This window comes from Clarias gariepinus, chromosome 27 (assembly GCF_024256425.1).
Source record: "Clarias gariepinus isolate MV-2021 ecotype Netherlands chromosome 27, CGAR_prim_01v2, whole genome shotgun sequence".
NCBI classification, from domain to species: Eukaryota; Metazoa; Chordata; class Actinopteri; order Siluriformes; family Clariidae; genus Clarias; species Clarias gariepinus.
In genome coordinates, this window is record NC_071126.1 from 16,076,825 (window position 1) to 16,102,883 (window position 26,059).

Consider the following 26,059-nt stretch of genomic DNA (forward strand, 5'->3'; position numbering starts at 1 on the left):
AGGTTACTTTGCATCGATTAAACGCTGCACTTGGTTTTTAAGTGAGAAAAACTAATGTTATAAGGAATGTTTAATTAAATTAATCATTAAACTATTTTTTTAGATCTAGATTCAGTTATTTGTCAGATGTATGTATGAGATGTTTGTGCCACCATTGCTCTCTATTTTAAAGATTTAAAATTGTAACAAAATCGATTTATCAAATAGTGATACTTATATAGTAGAATCGCAATTTTATTCGCATCGGCACTGTTGGTATCGTGATAATACCGTATCGGGAGGTGACTGCTGATTCCCATCCCTAATCCAGTACGCAGTGTGTGTGTGTGTGTGTGTGTGTGTGTCAGTGCGTCCAGTAGCAAGCTGGCTGTATTCCATCTGACCCTGGTCTCCTCTGTCGGTACCGGTATATAAGGACGCTGTAGGCCTGGTGATCGAAAAGTGATTTGAGGAGAAATCCAGTGTTTCCTGGTTACGGTTTCCAGCGACGCGCAAATGCGTGACGTCGCAGCAGATGCGCTCGAACTCGTGAACGTGAACTGTCGGTTCGAGAGCGAGAGACACCGAGAGACAATCCCAAACAGGAAGGATGCGCTGAGCGGTCAATGCACGGACTTCTCTCTCTCTCTCTCTGTCGTGATGGAAACCCGTTCGATTTAAGTCTGCTCGGTGAGGTAAGTTATAAGGATATAATTCTCTCAGCTGTGGCGTTGTGTTTAAACTTCAGACACGCTTAATATAAATATAGAGAATATATATATATTTATATATTAACATATCACGATAAGCCACTATAATAATGTCAAACATGGCACGTGTGATCATTCCGACAAGTTTATTAATGTCCCAGATTTTACACGCAGGAGATGATTAGTGCAGCTTTGTTCCTTTTCGCGCCTTGCCTGTTCGTTTCGGATGCAGACCGACAGCACGTGACGTGTGTTTCGCAGACATGCATTGTTCTAAGTAACATTGTAACATTTCAGTTTCAAAAGGTTATACAAGCTGAATGCATAACCTTTAATGAAAATAAAAAAAAAAACTGGACAGGGATGAAATTGAAAAGATCAAATTCCCATATTTTTTTAAAGACAAAGACGTGTGCATTTGATCTCAGAATAAATGCAGCTTTATTTTGTCAGGACAAAAAGCCACGCTTGACCTCAGCTATAAATAGACATAATGTGCTTAAATGGATGTAACCTAAATTCTATTTGCAGCAGAGAGAAAAATAAATAAATAAAAATCAGTGCATCCTACTGACCTTGGGCTTTTATGCATTGTTGAATCTATTGTCTCTATTTATGCTTATTGAAGGATTATAGATGTATTGGATCATTGACATCATCACTATATATACACTGTTCATACATACATACATACATACATACATACATACATAAGATCGTTTTACATTAGTGTTTGCTTTTACAGGAAAATTATTCTGAACTGTGTTATAGCAAGGATTCATGTTCATCTACTTTACAGGTACATTTTCTAAGTATGCTCTTAATGACTGTAGTCCATCTGTTGCTATGCACAATTTTTCAGACCCCATTGTGCAAATTAGAGCAAGATAAATGTTTATAATAAAAATGTATTATGTAAAATGCCACTGCTGTGCAGAGCTGTGAATGGGTCACCCAAATATACTCTATCTGTACAGTATATTTGAGTGGCCCATTCAGTACTGTATCTATCAACAATTCTGTTTAATTTTTGTTGTTGGGGTTCCGTCGAGGGGTCGTCACGGCAGACCATCTTGTCATGGGTTTTTATGCCGGATGCTCTTACTGACATAACCCTTCCATTTTATCCAGGCTTGGGACTGGCACTGCATCCAGTGGCTGGGGTTTGGGCATTTGGTGGGAATTGAACCCGGGCTTTCCAGAAGCCTACCATATTATTAGATACAGTAGCCTATATATTTGGTTTGGCCTGTGGCTGTTTGCACAGGTACTTCAGTCACAGGTGTTTCTTACTGAATGCAACAGTAGGCAGCATCATCATACTGGGAGCATGTCACAGACATTCCTCAAGTCAAACCAGGACTTTTAATAAAATTTCTTGTGAATTAATTAATGAATGATGATGCCATTCAGCAAATGAAATGCTTTTAGGGGGAAAATGGCCTGGTTTGATAACCAAAGGCGTTCTATTACTACAGAACAATGCACACCCTCATACTGCCCACCAACACCACTTGCCATTATAGGAAATCAACTGGAAGTTATTCCCACATCCTCTGTACAATCCTGACCTCACTCCAAGCCATTTGCACATGTCTGGGCCATTAAAGGAGTTCCTGGGAGGCCAGTGTTTCAGACGTGAAGCAGGCAGTGCTAAGTACTAAATATGCCCCCTAGAGATCAGAATTGTCTAAGGAACAAAATATGCTGTACACACTAGGGCCAAAAGTTTGTGGTCACCTGACTGTCTCACCAATATGTGCATGTGCATGTATTTAACCTGGCTTCACTAATGCACTTGTGGTTGAATGAAAACAAATGGAAAGTGGAAAGCTTTCCCAGAAAACTGGAGATTTCTACAAGAACAGAGGAGACAAAATCTGGAATAGAATTCAGAAAACAGAATTAAGCATGCACATTACCTGATTCTTAAACAGTATAACTTTCCATGTGTAACTTTTTGACCTAATCTCCATATATGTATTAATATTAGATGGGTCATAAAACCATTACTCACTCACCCCATTTATTCATAATCATAATTATGAATAATACTTTGTGTAATTATTCTTTCACACTTCAGATAAGCATTGAGGGCATTTTAAATATCCTCTCAGATTTCCTATATTGCTTTTCTTCTGTAGACTTTCCATGCTTAAAGGGCATGTGGCAAGTCGAGTGGTACAAGTGGTATGCTCATTGGTCACGGATCAAAAAGATCAGAATAACAGAAAAAATTAATGAATAATAATAATAATAATAATAATAATCTGCCATCCTATGATGTCATGTAGTTCTATTTTGAATAACAGGTCATGAGTGCTGTATCACTCACTAAGGCCTTGTTCGCCAAGGCTAATTCGGAGCTCTCAAACTGAAAAATGGTTCCATGGGGGGCACCAACACTTTTCTGGGCTAGAACAAAGAACCATTTATATAGGGGCTGGAGGCCAGGACTAACTAAATGTTTGTGGCTGCCATTTTTAACCAAAGTAGTGTACATTGTTGGTTTTAGGGTTGATGCTACCTTTCTGCCGCTAACATTGGTGGGAAAGTAGAGACATAAAAAGATGTATACGGTTGACATGAGTATCTGGGCCATTGAAAAACAAAGCCATTTCTTAGAAGGTTTGTTATTGAACCAGCTCTGAACTGGCACTAGCACCAGACATGATCTACTGTAGCACTTGGTTCACTTTGGTGGAAAAAGGGTTAATGTGATAGATTATCAATTTGAAACGAAAGAGACAAAAATGTTAAGAATAATGTTATGGCTGGACAAGGCCTTTTCTTTTATGCAGCGTGTTAAACATTCGTTCTTCACGCACGTGAGGATCATTCTGCGGCAGAGCAACAAGCTCTTCAGAAATGCTGAATGCAGGGTGTGCACACTGCCAACGCATCAGGAAACATTAAACGGCTCGGTAGCATAAATGGAAAATGACAGCACAAGTTGTTGAGGGTGTTATAGCCACTCTCTCTGTTTTCTCTGGACGGCTTTTACACAAACAATCTCGTTGCCCATGCCGTTTTCCTGTAGCTCCTCAGAAAAGTGATTTATTTTATTTATTAATTTTTTTCATTGTCTGTGAAGAGACATTTCCTTCAACTTTACAGCAATAATGGATGATCCAGAAAAGGGCTGAATGAAATTGCCTTTATACTTTTGCGTAATAGGCAGAAAAATCACTGTTGAAAATCATTTTTTATTGACCCACACTGAGGAAAATTGGCTTTTTGCTTCTTTTAAAATAACACTTTCCTTTCATGAGGTTCAATAAGGACTTTTGATATTTCGGAGGGATTTCCAAGGCACAAAGGAATTTCTTTTTAAATGAGATTTTTTTTTTCTTGATATTAAACTAGATGAACTTTACTAACATAGCAGTGCTAATACTAATGTGTAACTTCTTCAAGGATTTGGTTTAAGTAGGCTATAAAGGGCACAAACAGGAAGATTGTTGTATTGTAAAAAAACCATACAACCAACATCATAGTTTTTGAACATCATGTTCTAGATTTATGTGCATGTTATTATACCTTGTCATATGTGGCAACGTTTTTAAGTCATGATTCTGATTGGATTAGGAAACGAGCTAGTACTAAGAAAATGTTTAATTGTTGATATGGTAAAGTGTATTGTAAGGAGACATTTTATTTATGGAAGTCTCCAGGCTGGCTAAGTCAATTAGGTCATGAACAGGGGTCGGCACGAGGACAATTAAATCAGCTCATTAGCCTTTAGAGCATTTTTATGGTATACAATATGTCTTTATTCCAAGATTGTTACACATTTTTAAAATAAGGAAAAAAAAATAGAACTGTTCATTTTGGTACAAGGGGTGTTCAAGTCAAACCGGGACTTGTAAGGGGCGCTTCTTTTAAATGAAGACAATATTTGCAGTATGTCCGTGAATGATGATCCCAGAAGAGGTGGCTCGCGGACCGTTACAATCGTTCCTGTAACCAATGATCCTTTAAAATTACCAATTATTTGTCACTTGTCTCTTGCAAGAGAGACACATCTGTCTGTGTGTAGTTTACATACAATAATTCACAAACACCTGCTTTTCTAGAAGCTGCATGCACTTTGGGTACCAAGAAAGCTCTCTGCCTTTGACCAGCATGGAAGATTGCTAATCTGCAGTGAGTTAAAGGAAGATTTTGACCCGGAAGGTCAGAATGTCTGATCATGGCACCGGTGTGCAGAGAAAAACAGCATTAAAACACTTAAAAACAGCCCTAGTAATCCCATTCCTTTGGCATTCTCTCAGTCAAAAAATATCCTGGTTGATAAGCAAAGTTCTATCATTTCTTCCGGACAATCCACAACCTCATACTCCTCATACCCACCAGCACCACTTGCACATTAGAGGAACTCGGTCAGGAGTTATTCTCTGTACAATACTGACCTCGCTCCAAGCCATTTCCACATGTTTGGGCCATTAAAGGAGTTTTAGATGTGAAACAGGAAGTCTGATCATGGCTCCGACATACTGAGAAATCTTGCTACCTTGATGGTAGCCATCACTAGTGAAACACTGGGGTAAGTGCATTAGTGTTTTATTCTGCACAATCAAAAGTCCTGGATTTTTTTAATTAAGTTGCTTCCAGTCAGTTTGTGATAAAAGAAAAAAAAAGACCTGCATCATGATATCCATGATGTCTCAGAAAAACACATAATTTATGATAATACTGTTATTATTTTGTTGCACAACCTATTTATAAATCAGATGTTTTGATTAATGATGACCATGATACCATTACATTAATTAGGGTTTGTATAGGCAGTGCCACTCCTGCTGCCTCCAGTGGAAGCCTGCTTTTAATGCCATGTTGATTATCACAGAAACTCAGTGCACCTGCTAGAAAGTGTATAATTATACCCAAGGGGCTAAACAGGAGCAAAAGGCCCAAATTATTGTTCCTACATTCATGCATACACCACAGTCATTAGTGCTAAGCAACATTACTCTGTACACAGCCTGTGTCCTGGCTCATTATATGCTGAAATCTTCTTCGCATTACACATTAACACGTACCATCAGCAGCTTGTGGTGTTCCATTTATAGTTGGGGTGAAAAGGGTTTTAACAAGCACAAGTGCAAAGTTCACTGCAGCTACTTCAGTCGGGATCTTTACAAAGTACCATTACACACTCAGCGGATGGTTAATGAGGCAAACTTGCCTCAGAGGTCAGTGTTTAAGTGCCCATCTGTTGCTATGCAGAGTTTGCCAGCCCTCCACAATCCCATTTATACAGTATCAATGGGATGATGGTGTATGTTGGTGTGCGTGGTGCTGGTAACAGGAGGGGATCAGGTTCACCATGGTTTTTTTTTTCCAGTTACAGTACTTCTTGATTCTGTTTTATTTTCCCAACCACAGATCTTCCATGAAGCCGACAGTCCAGCATCAATCCTTCCAGATGTATTAATGTTTTGGACAGTTTTTAAACCAATTCCAGTCATTTCAGATCTATTTAGTTGTTTTCTTTGCTTGATGCAGGCCAATAATTTGACTTTTCTGTAACTGTGACTGTTTCTGGCCAGACGGCGTAGTTTATAGTCAAAACAAGGGAAATTCAGAACCATGTTGTTTTATGGGGTGTTGGCGGCTAAACACAAGTAGGAGATTGTAGAAAAACAAAAAAAAAACCTGAGTTTTCTTGGGTCACTCTATTATAAATCATTAATGATCATAAAGCAAAGAAAGAGAATATCTTAGTTTAAATGTTGCTTATTGGCAATCACTAATGAAGGCTGTATGCATATCCACAGTGATCTGTATTGTACTGTATGTGTCTAAACCTGTCCTTACGAGGTCTATGAGGGTTTGTCACGTGCAGTTTTATTGTTTTTACCACCTGGACCTACCAGCTGGCAACTGTTTTTGCAGAGGTACTGTACATGCTGATAAATATGCATTGCTTTTTATAGTTCTCCCCATTTGGCTTGGGTATTGTTCTGATTTATTTGAATGTGTTAAAGACCACGCAGTACAAGAAGCATGAAGGGAGTCTTAACATCTTAAGACCCAAGCTTTAATTTCACATGCATTTTTTTTTTTTCTATATACAGTATTTGGTATTAGTAGGAGCTAATAAGTATAAAATCTAAGCATTGTCTTTAAACAGGAAACTGAATTTGACACCCCAATACACCTTAGTGTATTTTGCTTTTGCTACCATTAAATGCTATAAAAGTGTCTAATAATAAGGTTGGACAGAATGAAGCACAAGGTGCAGAGAACCCAAGGAGTAAAAGTCTCCATATGAGGACACAGGAACCCAGCTACTATCACAAAAGTCTCACAAAAATCTGTGGTTGTTGTCATAAATCTCCGAATCGGCACTGAAGCTAAAAACAAACCATACTTTATCGTTAAGACATTTTGTACGAGGGTTGACGCATGACATACTGCAGCATGCTCTCGTTTATTGTCCATGTTCATATCCAGAATCGTTGTGTAAACTGAACTTTTACAACTCTCAGTTTTTGTCCAATAATGCCTCGGTGTTTACATTGATAACTGTCTTTGCCAGGATGGACGGAGCAATAAATGGTGTGCAGTGCTTGCCAAAAAAAAAGCTCACGATCGATCTGATCCAGGAGTTTTTTCTTCTTATAGACGTGAATAATTTATTAGGGTCTTTGAGGCAGGAGGTATCCTACATACGCTTTGTAAATCTAGACTACCCACACTGTATTCTCCCATGGTGCTGTTATAATGATGAGAGGTGGATTAACAGCACTCAGCAGAATTTTCAAGCGTTATACTTTTGAATCACTTACACATCAATCTTTATAGTAAACATGACCTTCAGATTCATTTTGTAATGAAATTTTGTAATCCTTGCTTGGGAGCGGCACTGCATCCAGTAGCTGAGGTTTGGGCACTGGGTAGGAATTAACCCCCAGGCCTTCCCCATAGTGGGCAAGAAACCTACCACTAAGCTAATGACGTTTTTTCTATTCTTTCAACATGAATCCTTTAACCATTGACTGCCAGGGATAAAACAAGGACAAGATCATAGAACATCTTAGTTTTATACTGTGTATATCCAATTGTGTTAGTATCCTAGTACCTAGACAATGTTTGTTGGACTTAAGAACAAATTTGACTTATGAACATGCTCTCGAATGGACTTGGGGACTTGCTGTATCAGCTACTTTAATGCACCTTTACAATTTCTGTCTAGATCTTTATATGTTTTATCAGATCAACTTTTAAAACTTAATCTTTCATGCTCAAACCACTATCAAATGTTATCATGCTGGTGAGTTCATAATTTTTTTAGAAGATAGCCACAAAAACTAACTTATCCCTAACTGCTACTTTATCCTTTCTAATTATACCAGCAGTGTCCCCTGAGATGGCCGATGATTGTTTCTGTAATTTTATATTGAAATAATGAAAGATCTGCAATAAACAAGCAAAACAAAATGATACAAATGATACATCCTAATAACATCATAAATATTAATTTTAATCATTATTAAATTAGTTTCAGGGTGGAGTGTTTCTTACATCTAACTCGCCATGCACATGGCTCCTATCTATAAATGATTCTTTTTTCATGCATGTGCATAACAAATACAACACAGTGTGGAAGGACTGCTTCAGGTACTTAAGTACTTCATGTTCTCTCCCTAATAGAATTCTCAGAATGAGTTCCATTAGCATGCTGATGATGCATCATGAGGCAGCGCCATTAACAAGTTAGACCAAGATAGTGAATGATGGTAAAAACAAGTAGTGCAAAAATTAGAAGTGCTGCCACATTTGTGCAGGTTTGAATTACATCCTGAGGATTGCATATTGTTTTTGCAGACAAAATAGGTTATAATTTTGAAACGGTTCCCATTTTTACCCCACAGAAATGTCTCTGTTCATCTCTGAGCCTCAGATTTAAATTACCGCACTGTTTCATCCAGCATTTAGTTAGCAGAACCTAAAATATGGGATTATTCTCTAAAGATTTGTGTTCCTTCCTTGTCCAGCTTGGTGTCTTTTCTCTTGAACTCGGTGTCTGATGATTGGCCAAGCACTCGTGTGGATTTTGTTCTTCTTACTTAGCTGGCTCTTTAAGGCCTTGATCAGTTTATATGTAGCATGTACTGTAGTACGTTTAAATGACTTCTTAATATTGTTGCCATAGATATTGATAGGGCACATCACAAAGTTCTTGCCTCTGTCAGTCTTGGCATACAGTATAACTTGATATAGCTATATAAAAAAGGATAATGATAGCTTCGTTCTATAAACTGTAGCAGTTTCATAATCTGGCTGAAGGAATAAAAGAAAATATGAAAAATTAATACTGTGGTTGCCTGGGCCATTACCTTTGCCAATTAGACATGGACAGATCTTGGACAGATCTTGTTTGAACTAGGGCAGTCCAATCTTATTGAGGGAGTGCCTAAATTTTAAATCACACTAAGCGAACCAACATGCTGTGTATTTTGGATTGTGGATCACATTTTATTTTTATTTTTTGCAGACGCAAGTTAAATTAAATCAAATCAAAAGGACCGAGCAGTGTTCTGGATATTTAGACTGGTGAACAAAAGGAGAAAAAATGCTTTGATGTACAAAATATGTTAAAGTAGCGATTTATATCCCTGGTGGCATAGTGGTTTAGTGTTTAGCACTGTCGCCTTGCACCTTCAGGTCCGGGGTTCAATTCCCGAGTTGGGTCTGTGACTAAAACAAAGGAAGAGGAGGAATTGCCATATAAGTGAAAGAGAAAAACATGGGAAGTTTAACACTGTCAAGGGGAAATGTAACATGCCATTCGTAACGACAAGTTAAACATCATAGGTAGAGCTTGCCAAGGTAGTATTTTCTATTTTTGGATCTTGGGCTAGTATTACCTCATTGAGCTTAAGCTCAGCTTTCCTCTGTCCTCACCTTGCAAGAAAGTACTCATCATTTTGTAACACTTAATCCGTTGACCCTTTTACCTTTGGGCAGTCTTTTAAATCTCTTTGTTATATAGTCGTCCTGAACTCTTACCTAACATATCAATGTCTTCGTCTCTCTTAAGACATGAATAGTCCAACTCAATAGAGATTCAACTCAAACCACTACTTGGCTAATTTCATTAATTTTCTTTTTCTTAAAACTGTGACCATAAAGAATACAGAGATGCTTTAAATGTTACCCAGTCACCTTATGTAAGGCAGTGGTGAGCCCAACCCTTTTTGACAATAACGTCCTAAGTAATCTGTTTTAACTGCCTATAATCCTGTAAGGTAATTCCAAGCTTTTCCTAGTTGAATTTTAAATGTTAACACTTTAACCAATATTAAACGAGGCGGTATCAAAAGGTTTTGAGACTAGTTTTGTAACAGGCCAACAGATGGCAGCACAAGGCTGCACGCACAGTCACAGGGAGCACCAAGCTTCATAAGTCAAAGTGCCAAAAGACATGGTCTGTGTGAAACCGGGCAAATCTGCCACAGAGACATTTTACATGATTTAAGATTCAAGTTTAAGGAAAAGCTGCATGATGATACTCAGAGAATAATCCACAACACTGCTGCCATTGTTAGTGTGTCATATGGAACAGTCCAGAAAATCCTCACATGTGATTTGAACATGCGCCGTGTTGCTGCCAAGAAACATTGCGTTGAAGTCTGCTGAGAACTACGTCAGCATGCCGTGGATGACCCGCACTTCCTGTAGAGAATCAAGTTTCAGTGACGAAACTCGGGTGTATGGTTATGACCCTGAGATGAAGCAACAGTCTACACAGTGGAAGAGCCCGTTATCTTCATGACCGAAAAAGGCGAGGCAGGTCCACAGCTTGACCAAGGGCATGCTCATCCTCTTTGTGACATTCCCAGCATTGTGCAGTGAGAATTTGTCCTCAGCGGTTAGGCCATCAATAGCAAATTCTATTGCCAGGTTTTAAGGTGACAGAGAGGACAATGAAAGCAACCAGATCTGTACACAATTTCTGCTTAGAATTTACACTGTCATGTGTTACATTTCAGGCGAAGAAAGGGATCTGTGTCATCTAGTAATGTAAATGTATTCTGAAATGGTATGAAAGGGAAAACGCATTGTGTGGTTGTCAGGTCATCTGCATTTTTTTATATGTTGCATTGGAAGGACACACGCATGCTGAATAGCTATTAAATGATTTCTGATTAATGATTTTTGATGAAGTGAAAATTATTCTGATTATTAATTGAAGGTTTGCTCATTAGAGTACAAAAAAAGGTCTGATAGTACAGCGGTTGGATCATAATAAACAAGCGAATTAATTGGACATTAAGCAGAATTGATAAAGGAAGCTAAAATATGTCTAGAAAATTAGATTTTTTTTTTTTTTTTTTTTTACATTTTTAGGGGAAGGATATTCACAATGAGTTGCTTAGAGAAGATGGTTTCAGTCAGAGGTGTGTGAAGGGCATGCTGCAGAGAAGAAACGAACAGGGAGTGAGTCAGTGAAGGAAAAAAATAGATTCCCAGGGGTGAAAAGACAGACCACTAAGAGACAGAACAGTGTTTTTGTCAGAAGATTAAAGAGACGATAGAATGATCACAAGTCAACTGCTGCTTAAGCAGCAAATAAACAGACTAGATAATTGCCAACGGCTTATGCGTGAGCACTCAGGCCACTTTAAGTCCTGGTGGGGTGGGAATATGGTGTATGAATCCGTCATAACCAAAAGTGTTCAAAACCAATCGTTGACAAAAGTGGTTGTTAGGCATACATATAGAATATTGACTTCCACTGTCTAACTTATTTTTGGGGGTGCGGATCTTTAAAGGTCTTTCTGATCTCTCGTCATCTTTCAGCGTTGTTCTCGTGTGTTACCCAAAACACCCAAACGACTCGTTGCAGCATCACCGTACACTTGCTATATTATGTCAAACATCTATGTGGCAAATTTGCCCAGTTTGCTGTCCATAATGAAAAGCAGACGTGGTAACGCAGGTGGTCAGAATTGCACCAGTTTACACAGGACAATGTCTTTTGGCACACTGATTTACAGTGCTTCCTGTTGGTGGATTACAAAACCGGTCTCCAAACTTTTTGATACCATCTCGTATATTTGGTGAAATAGCGACATAAGTGCAGATAAAAAAAACAAAAAAACATGAGAAGCTATAAATTTGAGATCAACAAAATCTTTAAAATTGGGCACTTAAGAGATGCTTTCAACTTTAATATCCCCTAAATACACTCCATGGCTCACAGCTTTGACTCATCCCATCTAGCGCCACTGGTCTCTATTTCTGCCTGTTAATTACAACATAGAAGACATGGAGAAAGATTTGCACTGCATTGCTGATGGATTAATTCTGGACACTGAAGTCATAATATGCTGAATCGTGACAGGAGCTACAATTACTATCTTCTCCAACAAAAGTCCTGAAGCTCGAGCTAAAACCAACCGCTTATAGGAATAACCATGCTTATTTCCGTTCAGGTGAATCCTCGCTGCACATGTTAATTACACCTTAAGGTAATGTGGCATGATTATAGATTTAGAAAATCTCTTTTATAGCTTTGTTGTATGGATGCAGAAAGAAAAATGCAGTAAAATTGGGTAAAAAGTAAAGTAAGTAAAAATGCAGTAAAAAGTTAAATTAAATGAGCTTGACTAAATATCGAGAACATATATAAAAAATACTGTTTTGGTAATTCAGCAAACTTTCTTTGCTTATTCTGGAACATCTTTGTTTCCCTGACGCCTTGTTGAAACCCTGTAAATGTGCATGAGCAGCACTTTGAAACTGCTTGATGTGTCTCATGGGAAATGTGTATGTGAGCCTTTTTAGCTGAATAGTAGCTGTTGTGTTTTAGTTAAGGATTAGGAACTGGCAATTAACAGCTAAAAATCAGACTAATGGGCTAAATTACAAAACGAACAAGTACCAAACTATGACCAGTCACATTAAATCAGGTATTAAGTCACACTTTGGGTGATTTGAGTTATGATTACTTTCTGATTCCTGGTTTAATAATATCTATTTTGATACCAAGTTTATTACTGTATCATGTCCGGTTGCTAAGATAAGGGCAGTGTGAATTTGTTAATGAGGATGGCCTCTAATGAAACTGTATAAATCCTCACTCACTCACTCATCGTCTATACCGCTTTATCCTGGGTTGCCGGCGGCCTGGAGCCCATCCCAGGAGACTTAGGGCACAAGCCGGGGTACACCCTGGACAGGGTACCAATCCATTGCAGGGCACAAACACACTCTGGCCAATTTGGGAACACCAATTAGCCTAGCCTGCATATCTTTGGACTATGGGAAGAAACCGGAGTACACAGAGAAAGCCCACCAACCACGGGGAGAACATGCAAATTCATGCATGCAGAGGCATTGCCATTGAACCTGGTCGGGAATCGAACCCAGCGTCACAGTGCTACCTTGTGTAAATCCTATTTTTTAATATTTAAATGAGGATTCTATGATATAGTACGAAAGGGGGACTCTCTACAACATTTTAAAAGATTTCCCTGTTACGCCTAAAAAGAAATTCTTCAGAAGTGCAGATCTACATTGAAAATATGCTTTTCTAATGCAACTGCAGTAACTTGCTTGGATAATATGCAGTAAAGTGCCTTAAGAGAACTTTTAGGATAAAAACCCTCTGAATTATGTTAAGGGAAATGCATGATAAGGTATTTATTAACCATATTTTTGCTGAAATTAAAAATGTAGTACATTTCACCCAGTGGACAAACTAACCTGTGTGACTTAATACCTGATTGATATGCGGTTCACAAATACAATTATTACATTCATAAACATTCTACTATGTGACAAATGCTTTGAAGTTCTTAACTTGTGTTTCCTTCAGGAATTATGGACTCATCAAGCTCATAGACTAAAAATATCCTTTGCAAAATACTGTATCTTTGTAGATGACTGTGTTAAAATTTTTAATTGAATTTCAGGACACTTTTAAACCTGTTACAAAACAGACAAACTGCAATGTATGCAATGTGTGCAAGCTCCATGCACTGATCTAGTTCGTTCCACACTCACAGGACCAGTGGCTTAAACAGCTCTGTTCTCAGTGAAAGGCTGACATTTACACAGCATCACGGCTTAAACCTTTCTTTTGAACTTGGTATAAAGGAGCTGAAATGAAAAGAAAGGAAAAAATAGTCATCACTTAGAGTACTATTTATGGCAACTTTTTCATAAGTTGCATTTTCATGTTTCCCGGTATTCCAGTTCACACCCTACAGACAGCACAATTAGAAGACATGCTTTGTAGGCCAACTGGTGTCTCCAAATCACCATGTAGTGTATAATTGGTGTGCAAGGGAGTGTGTGCATGTGTCTCTTTCAAGGTGTGTATCCCTGAGTTCCCTGGGATGGGCTTAAGGCCACCCACAGATCTACACACTATAACAGGTATGGAAAATGAATAAATAAATAAATGATTTTTTTGTGTAATAGAGGGGTATTAATTAGGGCCCAGTGGGTCCCTTTGTAACCCTTTAACATCCTCACTGTGTTGCATTTTTTCCCCTAGTAGCACCAACAAAAATCTTTTTTTTTTTTTTAGCAGACCAGAGTATAGGACTCTTCCAAATGGTTGAGATGTCACTTTATGGTAACAGTATCAAAAAATATTTACAAATACCACAACACACACATACACAAAAAAACTCATATAAAATGCTTGCATGTTGTGTGTTGCACAAAAGATTTTGAGCATTAGATCTCCTTTTTTCTCAGTGATTTTTCTAGGCATAGCATATCTCAACCGAATGGTAAAGATGGCTCAGTCAGGTTAACATTAACATCGACACATTTCTTTAAATAGATAGTGACTCAGAATGTGCTCTTCCTATTAGGTGAGCAGAAGTTAAATGTTTAAGACAGCAAAGTGGTAAAATGAGCAAGATTAGATTTGTTTCCAATTGGTTGTGCATGATAGGTCACGTTCTTGTACTTGGTACTCAAAATGGAAAGAATTCAAAATCACTTTTTCGCTTATCCCCGCAACACACACACATTTTCTTTGCCATAATAAATTGCTTCTTTTTTTCTACTTTATTTCCATGAGACATCATTCCTCCATATTTACCGCCCCCGCCAAAAAAATAAATAAATAAAAATAACTCGAATAATTAACGTAAGCAAAATAGCCTTCCATTTTCAGTTCACTGAGTACTCATGGTCTTGAGGTGGTGCTTCCATAGAAAAATTAACATAAATCATGGTTTCTAAGTCAGTGTCAAGTGTAGTTAAGATCGTTACTCTTTTGATCTATCGGTTTAAATAATATAATTAGATATTCAAATCAAATCTTCGATAGAGCCCAATATATGTAATGTATGTCGATTTATGTGTGAAGCTTTCACAGTCCTGCACGAAAGGTGGCAGGTTTTGCTGCAGTACTGTAGTTACTTTGGAATTAATGTTTAGAAACCTTTTTATAACTTTATAAACCTCAATTGGCTTTTTCAATGTTTAAATTTTTTTAATGATGCATCACAAAAATCCGAGAGTGCACATATTTTGTGTCATGACTGCTGAGTAACATGTTGTTTGGTTACAGAGAGAGAGAGAGAAAGAGAGAGAGATTCTTGGACATGCAGGTGATGATGAATGAGGATGAAGCAGGCAGGATGAGCCTGCATTAAAACCACTGAAGAACTTGTAGCTCCCAGTAAAGCTTATCCTGAGCCTTTAACAAGCTCTTATTTAGTGCACAGGGGAACAAACATTATGTGTCAGGATTGATAGCCTTGAAGAGCATTGCAGACCTTAATGACATCTCAATACATTTTGCTAAGGCTTTCTAAATGAGAGCAAGATGAATTTCACGTAGATTTTAATGCCATGTGATCCCTGAAGGAGATTAGGAGTTGCCATGGTGGCACTATTAACCTCAGTGGAGGTCTTACAGAAATAGCTTTGGCTCTTTCAGTACAGCGCTGGTTAACTGATGGACCTTGATTAAACTCCAGATTTTTTTTTTCCTTTTCTTTCCAGGAAGTGATTATATCCTTGGGATGATGAACCATCTGTTGCATGATTAACAAGTTTTTAATCCTACAAAGGCTAATACAGATACTTATAGTAACCCCATGCACAAATCAGTACTGCTGTAGACCAAGGGAAGACGTGTACGTTTTTAATAATCTCAGCCGAAAATGTGGTAAAATATTTAATACTTAGTACATAGCAATGCATCTTGCTTTAGGACCTGTAACTGTGTGTTTAAGGATAGAGAGTGAAATGAAAGTGGAAAAAGTGTCAGAAAACACAAAAGTGTTGAGGTGGATCTTCTACATCTGAATTTCTAGGTGCTGACTAGGGGCGGTTCAGAAGATCCCAGGTTCAAACCCCACAACCACCAATTTGGCACTGTTGGGCCCCTAAGCAAGGCCCTTAACCCTCACATGTGTAATTAGATAAAAATATGAGTCATTGGTATAAAAGGTATCTACCAAATGCCATAATGTGGTAAAATGTAAGTTTATCTCCCAGCTGTACTGTATGCATGGTTGTGTGTGGAAACTGTACATACACCTTATTCTATGCACACAATGTGATGTGTCATGTTTTGCTTGTGCAAAAGGCAGTGAGTATTTTTATACACTCTCCCGACAATGTGTGTACAGGAGCCCCTAGTGGATAAAAAGTAATAGTGCTTCCCCAGTGCAATTATACTGTATTATTGTATTTTAGTCCATCTAAAAAAAATAGAATACTGTGAAAAGGATTTATTTATTTATTTATTTAGTTAGTTAGTTAGTTAGTTAGTTTATTTATTTTAATTTAATTAAAAATGTGAAACTCTCATGTTCTGGAATCTTTACACAACAACTTAATTATTTAAAACCTTTTTTCATTTTTATTTTGATGATTATGGCTTACAGCTCATGAGATCTTTTAGCATGCAGTACAGCATCAGTGCAGCATGGCATGGAGATGATCAGACTGTGGCACTGCTTTGGCATTCTTGACGGCAAGGTGGCTTTAATAGCAGCCTTCAGCTCGTCTTTATAGTTGGCTCGAGTGTTTCTCATCTTTCTCTTGTGTTTAGCCATAAGTATGTTAGATAAATACCAGTTAAATAAATTTAAATCTCATTCTAATTTGTCATCTGTGAAGTTCGCCTGTGTGAACAGTGACATTCTCTGTGTCGTCCATAGCAATAAGCTGACTGCTTGGCATTTAAAGGGAAGTTGTTATAAATATAGTGCCTTGTTTAATGGCTTCTAGACTAAATACAATAATTTTCCATAAAGATGACAAGACATTATTTGTCAGTCAAATTACAGCTGAAGGCACAATGACCTTAATGATCTGTCTGGACATCCAGACAATAAAATATCACCAGGGGCAGAAGCACATACAAAGATCCTCAACGTTGAAGGAAAAAATTGTTGGAATATATGGTTGATTTAAAAGGCAAAGGGAAACTTATTTGGAACCTTAATTATTGCAGTTATGGAGAACAGTATGCTTCAAAAATGTGCACATTGAGAGTAGTCTAGTCTGATATTTGGGACATTGTTGGAGCGATCTTCCGGAGAAAGTTGAGAAATCTATTCTTTAAGGACCAAGTCAGACACATAGGATAATAAGAAATAAATAGCTCAGAGATGTGTGTGCGACATACTGTACTGTACTATACTGTTTGAGGTGATATTCTTGGAGGAAAAATGGAATCCAAAAACGACAACTTAATTCTCCCCCCCACATATAAGACTCTTATTTTGCTTATAGAGAGATAGAGAAAAAGCTATTTTACAGGAGATACATATACAGTAAGTATATGGGGAAAATGTCTGAAATCTCTTTAGTGTCTTAAAAACTGCTCATTTCTGTCTAGCAGAAAAGGAAGCAGTAAAAACATGATTTAATCTTGAATTTTGCTTTGCTGTGGGCTGTGACCATAGCATTAGTAAAATGGACAATATTTCAGCAATCATTCTGATTAAACTATCCAACTCACCTATTTAAATGAACATTGATAAGATATGATGTCCGATTACATGCTCAAACATTTAATCAGAAAATAACTTTTACATGCCCGCTGCGGAGCATTTAATCTAAAGATATAACAGAAGACGGAAAATTCTATTTACCATTATGAGAAAATTCAATTCATTTAATAGAAGACGACCACCAAAATGGCCCACATCATGTCATGAAAAGAGAATTTGCATTTCTGTTGCTGTTTCTAATTAAACAACTCCTGTAATGTTTAGACAGAAGAAATCAAAAGGAACTCAACACTAACCTTAGTTAGTCTCCTCATCGTGTCACCTAATATTACCCACACATGGGGAAAAATATTTAAAAGATATTTACAATATTAAAAGATTTATCCCGACGAGAGGCAAACAATGTTCTCAAATGCGCAAATATTTTTTCTATTGATTGAAATAAGAACGTCAATTACATCACTCCTCTTATTTGAGTCAGACTTTTTTGATTGAGGTCATCACATAATGCATTTTAATTCTGATGGGGATATTAATCCCATTATTAATGGAATATTATGTTCAATTTAAACACAGCAAATTTAGTTAAAAGTACAAGGTGTGTTTAAGTCAGACCAGGACTTTTAACATTTTTGCAGAAAGAAACAGAACACAGTTAAACAAGAGTATAGAGTAAAAAAATTACAAATTTATATCCACCTTTATTATTAGTATAATTCACTGCTACACTAATGCACATATATCATGCTATATCACAATTCACAGTGAAAAATATTTCAATTGATTTGTATTGGTGTCAGCTATGTCTAGGTCTACTATAAAAAGCAGTACACAAATACATAGGAATTGAATAATGCTTTAGTTTAGATATTGGAATTACATTAACAAACCTTCTAACTTTGGATAATAAAATAATATTAAAAATAAGCAGGAGTGTGTCATTCTAAAATTGCGATCTTCAACACCTTTTTTGTAACCTTCATTCATCATCCTGCTAAAAAAAATTGCCTCATAAGCCAAAGGTACCTTTTATTTTTCAAGTGTTACCAGAGATTTATTGTCATCTTTCCATCTCATGCCCTTGCAAATTTTATTCTGTTTGTATTCTGCTTATGCCACAGCTTTAGCTAAGAAATCTAAATCTATCAGGTGTCTACCATATTGCTGTAGCAAAGAGTAAAAAGTTAATAAAGATAAAAATTATACATTTTGCTAATCCTAATCTCTGATTATTCACACTAGGATAAGTCTTTCTATCTACTGTCATTCTGCCTTTGTACTATAGAGGAATAATTGTTCTGGGTGAGGAAATATATTCCATGAAATAATAAATGAACCTCCATTTTGTATCTTGCAGATGATAATGTGAAAAGCAAGAACAGCGATGACGGATGTGGAGCCTGTTGTCACTGACTTCGCTGCCACAGGAAGGACTGGCCGACGAAACGCCATGCCAGACATTTTAGGTTCCAACTCAGGACCTGAAGCAGCAGACCTTCCAAACAAACTAGCTGATCTTGCAGTTGAAGGTACCGTATTACTGTTATCTCACCAGTGTGTCTGAACGTTAGAGAGATTAAAAGACGTAAAGATATAAGGGACACAATTTGCACAATGTGGCAATATATATTAATATTATTTAATATAATAATATTACATTTTATTTAGGTGGGTGACAGACCTTTAAGTCAGTATGGAAAATATTTTGGTCATATTTGACCAGCTATTTCCCCTAACAAACATCTAATGACATTAATATAAATGTGCTGACATTAAAAACTCGGTGCAGTGCTTAGGGTGACTCAGTTACTTCTGCCTGAGTTTGGAGGATTAATTTTCAATTTTGAAATAGACTCCAGTAACCCTGCATCCTGTGGTCAGGGTTTGGGCATTGGGTGGGAATTAAATCCGGGCTGAGGCGAGAAACCTACCACTGAGCCACCAGGGAGAAGTGTATATAGTCTCCAGTGTCACTGTGCAATGGTTCATGTTATCTTTATTGGTTAAATTAACTAAGCCAGACAAAATTAACAAATAAAACAGGAAAATAATTAATTGGGAAACCTACAAGCTTAGAATCAAAGGCTTGTTATTTACCTCACTTACTCATAGTCTATACCGCTTTATCCTGTATACAGGGACACAGAGGGGCCTGAAACCTATCCTAGGGGCACAAGGCAGGGTACATCCTGGACCGGGTGGAAATCTATCACAGGGCACACAATCACATGCTCATTCATTCACTATGGGCATTTTGGGAAGAGCAGTTAGCCTAATCTGAGTTGTGTTGTGTCTTTGTAGATTTAGAGAAGGCGTACGACAAGGTGCCGAGAGAGGAGCTGTGATGTTGTATGAGGAAGTCTGGAGTGGCAGAGAAGTATGTTAGAGTGGTGCAGGACATGTATGAGAGCTGTAAGACAGTGGTGAGATGTGCTGTAGGTGTGACAGAAGAGTTTAAGGTGGAGGTGGGTCTGCATCAAGTATCGGCTCTAAGCCCCTTTTTGTTTGCTCTGGTGATGGACAGGATGACAGATGAGGTTAGACAGGAGTCTCCATGGACTATGATGTTTGCAGATAACATTGTGCTTTGTAGCTAGAGCAGGGAAGAGTGTGCACTGGGTGTTCTGGTGCCTTAAATTTCAAACAGCTTTTACCTTTTTCAGCAAGTTATGCTGCATTGGCTGCATCAGACTGCACCGGCTGATCTTTGTCCCCACAGACATGGGTGAGCCTTGGGTGCCGATGAGCCCGTCACCAGTTTACTAGCATATAGTTGGTAATCAATGTTGTTTAGTTCACCTGGTGGTGATCATAACATCATGGCTGATCAGTGTAAATGCTATGAGTTAATAAGACTTGTTACAGTTTTAAGACAGTCTTTATGTCTCCATGTTATATGTTTCACAGATGATGCTGAACATGGAAGAGAAGGTTCATCCTCAAGTGACCCAGCCAAGGACCCTGCCACAGGAAAGGACCAAGCAGAAGGGACATAACTTAACCCATAACAGCCTGAACCAAACTGAACCTTAAAAGACAGCAGAGCAGCACCACAATCAATCTTTCCTTTTGTCTCCATGACCAAACTACTGTTATGGTTGCAGTCTGTGCTATGCAAGATCAGCTTCAGTGGAGGATATTATTTTGATGTAAGCTAATAGAGAAGCACACCCATCTGCTGTTGGAAATACTTTGGTTTTGACAGAATCAAAACAGGCAGAATCAATAATTTCCCACCTGAGTTATGTTCTTGTGGCACAAAGAATATCTGTGTCTGAATGTCTTAGAGACAACCATATGATATTTTCCTAGTTTAAAAAGGCACCATTGGATGTATTTTTTACTTCTATATAAACTTGAAGAATGTCTAGTTTCAATACAAAATAAATATAATTTCATTTGGTCATGTAAGTCCAACTTAGACTTCAAGAATGTGGTTGATCATCTATTTTGTAATATTTATTTTCTATGAGTTTTTGTCAACGTTTTAATGAATAAATATGGAACTCTTATTTATTATTCCTGGCTTTTCATTGTCCTTATCAACTGTTGTTGAATGTTACACTTTATTTAATTGTATTGCAAGTCCTGTAGGCATCAGGTTTTAATGATTTGATGGTGTAGCAAATGTAATTTTTCCTCTGTGCACTGAAAAGTGAACCAAAAGAAAAAAAAAGAAGTAAAAAAACACTTTCATGAACCTTTTGCATTTAAATGAATCTTTAATTATGCTTTATAAAGATGCATTATTTTGGCTTCATTGTTTTCTGCTGTACCAGTGTACAACGTCTTGTAAAATAAACTCTGTATGTATTTTGGGGGATGTGTCTGTGAAAGCTTTTGTGTCGTTGTTTCAAGATAATCAACTGGTTTAAGTGTATACCCGATGCTTTTCTATTTTATTTATATCAACCACATAATCATGCAAACAAATTAGATATCTAAGGGATGTCTAACAGGCTGAAAACTCTCCTCCCCCAAGATAGTGTATAAATAATGCCGTACAGCTGCATAGAATAAAACAGGTAATTTCTGCTTTACCATTTTAGTTCCCTTAAAAATAAAATAGCTTAATAATATAAAAATGGAGGCTTTAATTGCCATTTGGAAACTTATCAAAGATGAGGATTACAATAAGTATCTGAGAGAAACAGGTAGGTTATTTCTGATAATTTGTCTTTACTCTGAGACACGAACCCTTTCTACAAATACATTCCATCTGTTTATTGTATTCTATTACAGGTGCTGGGTGAAGAATTGATTGCTGTTTCAAGTGTACTTAAACCTCTAATCACAATTTCCCAAGATGATGACATTGTGGAACTGAAAATACAGAGTGCTATTGGTACTGAAGAAATCATATTTCAATTGGGTAGAGAGTTCCACCACCAGAAAAAGGATGGCAGATACTGCAAAGTAGGAATAGAGAGTTTTTACTCCTGACGTGCCCATTCACTACATGGTTAAAAAAAGTTGCACAGTCTAAGATTTCATTTAATCACCTTTAGCTTTGATTGAAAATTAAAATGATTCCTCATTCTCCAAAAACCACTCTTTCACAGTCAGAGTCCTGTAATATACCTGTGGATATACTCCAGGGAAGAAAAGGGAAGAACAAATCCATAAATGTGATAACCTGGTCATTCAAGTCGTCTGCTGACACTAAAGCAACACCCGATCATAACAAATCAACTGAATTCTAAATGTTTGTGAAAATGAACAACTAATTATTTTCCACAAAGTTGGTGGTTCAGCAACATCCTTCCATGTGTTGAATGTTTCTTAACCCAGTTTAAGTAATCTTAAATCTTCTTAGTTATTTTCTTTGCTTGTTGCAGCCCAATAATTTAACCTTTCTGAAATGACATTTTTTTTTAGCCAGGCAGTAAATAAATAACGTTGATAAAATAAAATTACGTTTACGAAATTACGTTTACGAATTATGAATAAATTACGTTTCTACAGTAACAACCTACACATGGGTTTGCATGGCAAATGATCCACATAATCATTTAATTTTTTTTCAAACCATTGATATAGGGAAGTTTTTTTTTTTTTGGAGGAGGAGTCTTAAGTGCCAGAGTTGACTTGCTTAAATGCTTAAGCTTCCTCACTGATTTTTTTTTGTCAAGAAAAAGAAATGAAAATGTTGTGAATATTTTTTGGCTAGTCCTGTCAAGAGGTCTCCATTAGACCATCCAATCTACATATAACTTGGCACTGGTTTTACACTTTCCTGACACAACCCTCATATTTTATCCAGGCTTGGAACTGGTAGCTGGGTTTGGGTATTAGCTGGGAATCAAATCCAGGCAATAAAGCATATGAAAAGCCCATCCCTGAGCCACCATCATCATTCAGAAAATAACATTTGTTTGACTATAAATGTATAAAATGTTCATTATTCATAAAAGAAATTATTCTTGTTTTGATTTAAAACTGAGGACAACATTTTAAAGAGGTTTGAAATGCTTTTTACAGGAATAAGAACTTCAGGGTGGTAACAAAAACTCATGTCAGCACACATCACAACATCTTGTCATTTGGTGAATTTTCTAGAACACATCACCAAATGTTGTATTAAATATGAGATTTGTGTCATTTTTAAGGATTTGCTTGAGATAACCAAAAGCTTGTTTGCTAGGTTATTGTGGAGCTAGAAGGAGACAAACTCATAAGGGAGGAGAAATGAAAAAATGATGAAGCTACTTCTATCTTTGAGGTCAAGGATGGGAAATTGATCCAGGTGAGAACAGTCTTGAGCCAACTGTAATGTCTTTATATTTTGCTTCCAGAGATCCTGACTTTTTGTATTTAGTGGTCTTGAGGATTAGTTCTCCAGGCTTCCTGACTTTTTTGACTCTTATCTTCAGTCTAGTCCCTGTGTCTGGACAGTTTCAGAGGAATGTTCTTTGTTTAAGCAGTCTATGAATGACCTATGAATCATTGGAACATTAAAATGAATAAGGAAATAAATAAATAAAAACATCTAACTTGAGACATGAATCAGTGAGAACCAGGTGCAGATGATGACAGATGATCAGGACAGTAATTAGTATACTGGTGATGCTGAATGCTAAGTTGTTGAATCAGACGAGAGGGGAAATAAGGTTGCTGCTGAGGTTTTTACATACTGTAAACAACCAATTTTGAAGTTGTATCTTCAGGCACTTTGCCTGCTGCAGTAAAACATTTGTTTCCATTGCTTTAATGGTATCTACATTGTTTAATTTAATTTAATTTAATTTAATTTAATATGAAGAAATGAGTTTTGCACAGTAAAAGACTTTTGCACAGTACTGTGAGTAATAAACTATTTGAAATATACTATTACTACTACTTCTTGTTCTTTCTATTATTATTATTATTATTATTATTAACAATAATTATCTATTTGCATTATATTTTACAGACAATAAAATTAGGAGAAATCAAAGCAGTGCGAACCTTTGAGAGGGTGTAAAAGTTTGATGACCTTCCATCTATTTTCAATAGCCAGCAAAGTAGAAATGTTTCTAAATGAGGAAATATATTAAATATATGTCATGTAAACAAAGGTCTATTCTAATACTCAATAAAGGTTTGTGTAAAATATATTCTGCTCATGCATTCAGTAATTAACCATGGCAGTAGATAGACTTTATTATTATTATTATTATTATTATTATTATTATTATTACAGAATTAGCTGATTACAGAATCAACACTGGAACAAAGATTTTTTCATAGTTTCTACAGTAAAATAAATAAAAGAATAGTAAAGCTATAAATTCTGGGCATCGTTACATATTTAGACTATGGTCAGTATTTAGGGATGATTTACATAGTAGCCTATATACCATACAAGTACATCCACATTTTCTTTGAAATTACTTTAGGAATTTTTTCCCTACTTTTCCCCATCATTTTTTCTAATCTAGATTGTTCTTTCCATCAACTTTATTTGCAATACAAAGGAATACAGAGACCAGATTCAGAGGCAAAAAATAGGCACATTGAATGCAAGAACGTTGAACATTTCCAAAACAATGTTGTTAATTGCAAAGACAACTTCTGACCTTTTTCCATTGCCAAATCCAATATTTATTCTCCTTAGCAAATGTGGTTTTCCTATGACCACACAGATGTATCATCCTCATCACATTGTGTGTTCTTTCACTATTAAACTTAACTCTGCTTTACACTTTTAATGTTTTGTGAAGCAACTTCACAAAGTGGTCTTTGTTGATGGTCATTTATTATCTTTTCCGTATTTTCTTCCACAAATTTGACAGTTTAGCACTATCTTACTGTTTCCATAAATTTAGTGTTTTCATTGCTTGGTGCAGCTCAAGTCACATGTGACAAACACCCAAACAAAACGTTTCCATAATTACCACCAAATATCAAACTAGTCAGCAATTCTTCTTTATAAACCACATACAACATACAACAGTCCTAGAAAGAAGAAACACAATCAGAATGGGCATTGACAAAATAATAGATGCAATGAGTAAATTCCATATTACCTGAGATAGCATTTGTTGTTATAATGACTGGTGTTGTGTGTGTGGTGTTTTTAGATAGAGATTGTACAATTCAATTCAATTCAATTCAATTCAATTTTATTTGTATAGCGCTTTTAGCAATTTTCATTGCCGCAAAGCAGCTTTACATAGTCAAAAGAATTATTTAGGTTTGTATGAAATGTGAATTTGTATGAATCAAAATGGTCAGTTTGTCCCTGGTGAGCAAGCCGAGGGCGACAGTGGCAAGGAAAAACTCCCTGAGATGGTAAAAGGAAGAAACCTTGAGAGGAACCAGACTCAACAGGGAACCCATCCTCATTTGGGTAAAACAGAGAGCAGTAAATGATCTTCATTTATACAGTGTGTAGGGTGGCAGGCAGTTTAGCATAACAGTTGATGTTAATATGGAGTCCAGGTAGTTTTTGAAGACTCTAGGTAGACTTGTAGGAAGTTCCAGTCCTAAACTAACGAACTGTCAAGTCCCCAGAGAAACAGTTGCCAACACCAGTCGAGGCCAGAACCATTTTCTAGGTAGAGAGACTCATTCCCAGACACCAGACGCATCCCAGAGAGACACACGGGGCATCCATGTGACGAGATCTTCAGCCAGAAGCGGGGCACCAGGATGGGTCAGACAGGTCCGGAGGGCAGAGGGAGTCTGGATCACTGGCAGCTCAGGAACGACATGTGTAGCTCGACAGAGAGAGAGAGAAAGAGTGAAAGGGGGGACAGGAGGAGAGAGGAAAAAGAAAGAGGGGGGGAAAGAGAAGAAGAGGAGAGATGGCAGTTAGGTATGGTCACAGTCACACAATGTATAATGTGAATGTATATTAACTGTAGAGTGCAAGCAGAGACTCCGGCAGGACTAACTATGACAGCATAACTAAAAGGGAGAGCCAGAAGGAAACACAAA

The 26,059-nt window shown here is 37.1% G+C and overlaps 1 protein-coding gene and 1 pseudogene across 1 annotated transcript; both read left to right on the plus strand.

The window, feature by feature from the left end:
* Positions 1–373: 373 nt before the first annotated feature.
* pkib (protein kinase (cAMP-dependent, catalytic) inhibitor beta) lies at positions 374–21,402 on the plus strand. The gene is made up of 3 exons (XM_053489379.1): positions 374–674; positions 18,996–19,167; positions 20,546–21,402. The coding sequence occupies exons 2-3, from the start codon at positions 19,023–19,025 to the stop codon at positions 20,632–20,634; spliced, it is 234 nt and encodes a 77-aa protein (XP_053345354.1). The 5' UTR covers positions 374–674; positions 18,996–19,022; the 3' UTR covers positions 20,635–21,402.
* Positions 21,403–21,722: 320 nt separating this feature from the next.
* LOC128514826 (fatty acid-binding protein, brain-like) lies at positions 21,723–24,101 on the plus strand (annotated as a pseudogene).
* Positions 24,102–26,059: the final 1,958 nt, after the last annotated feature.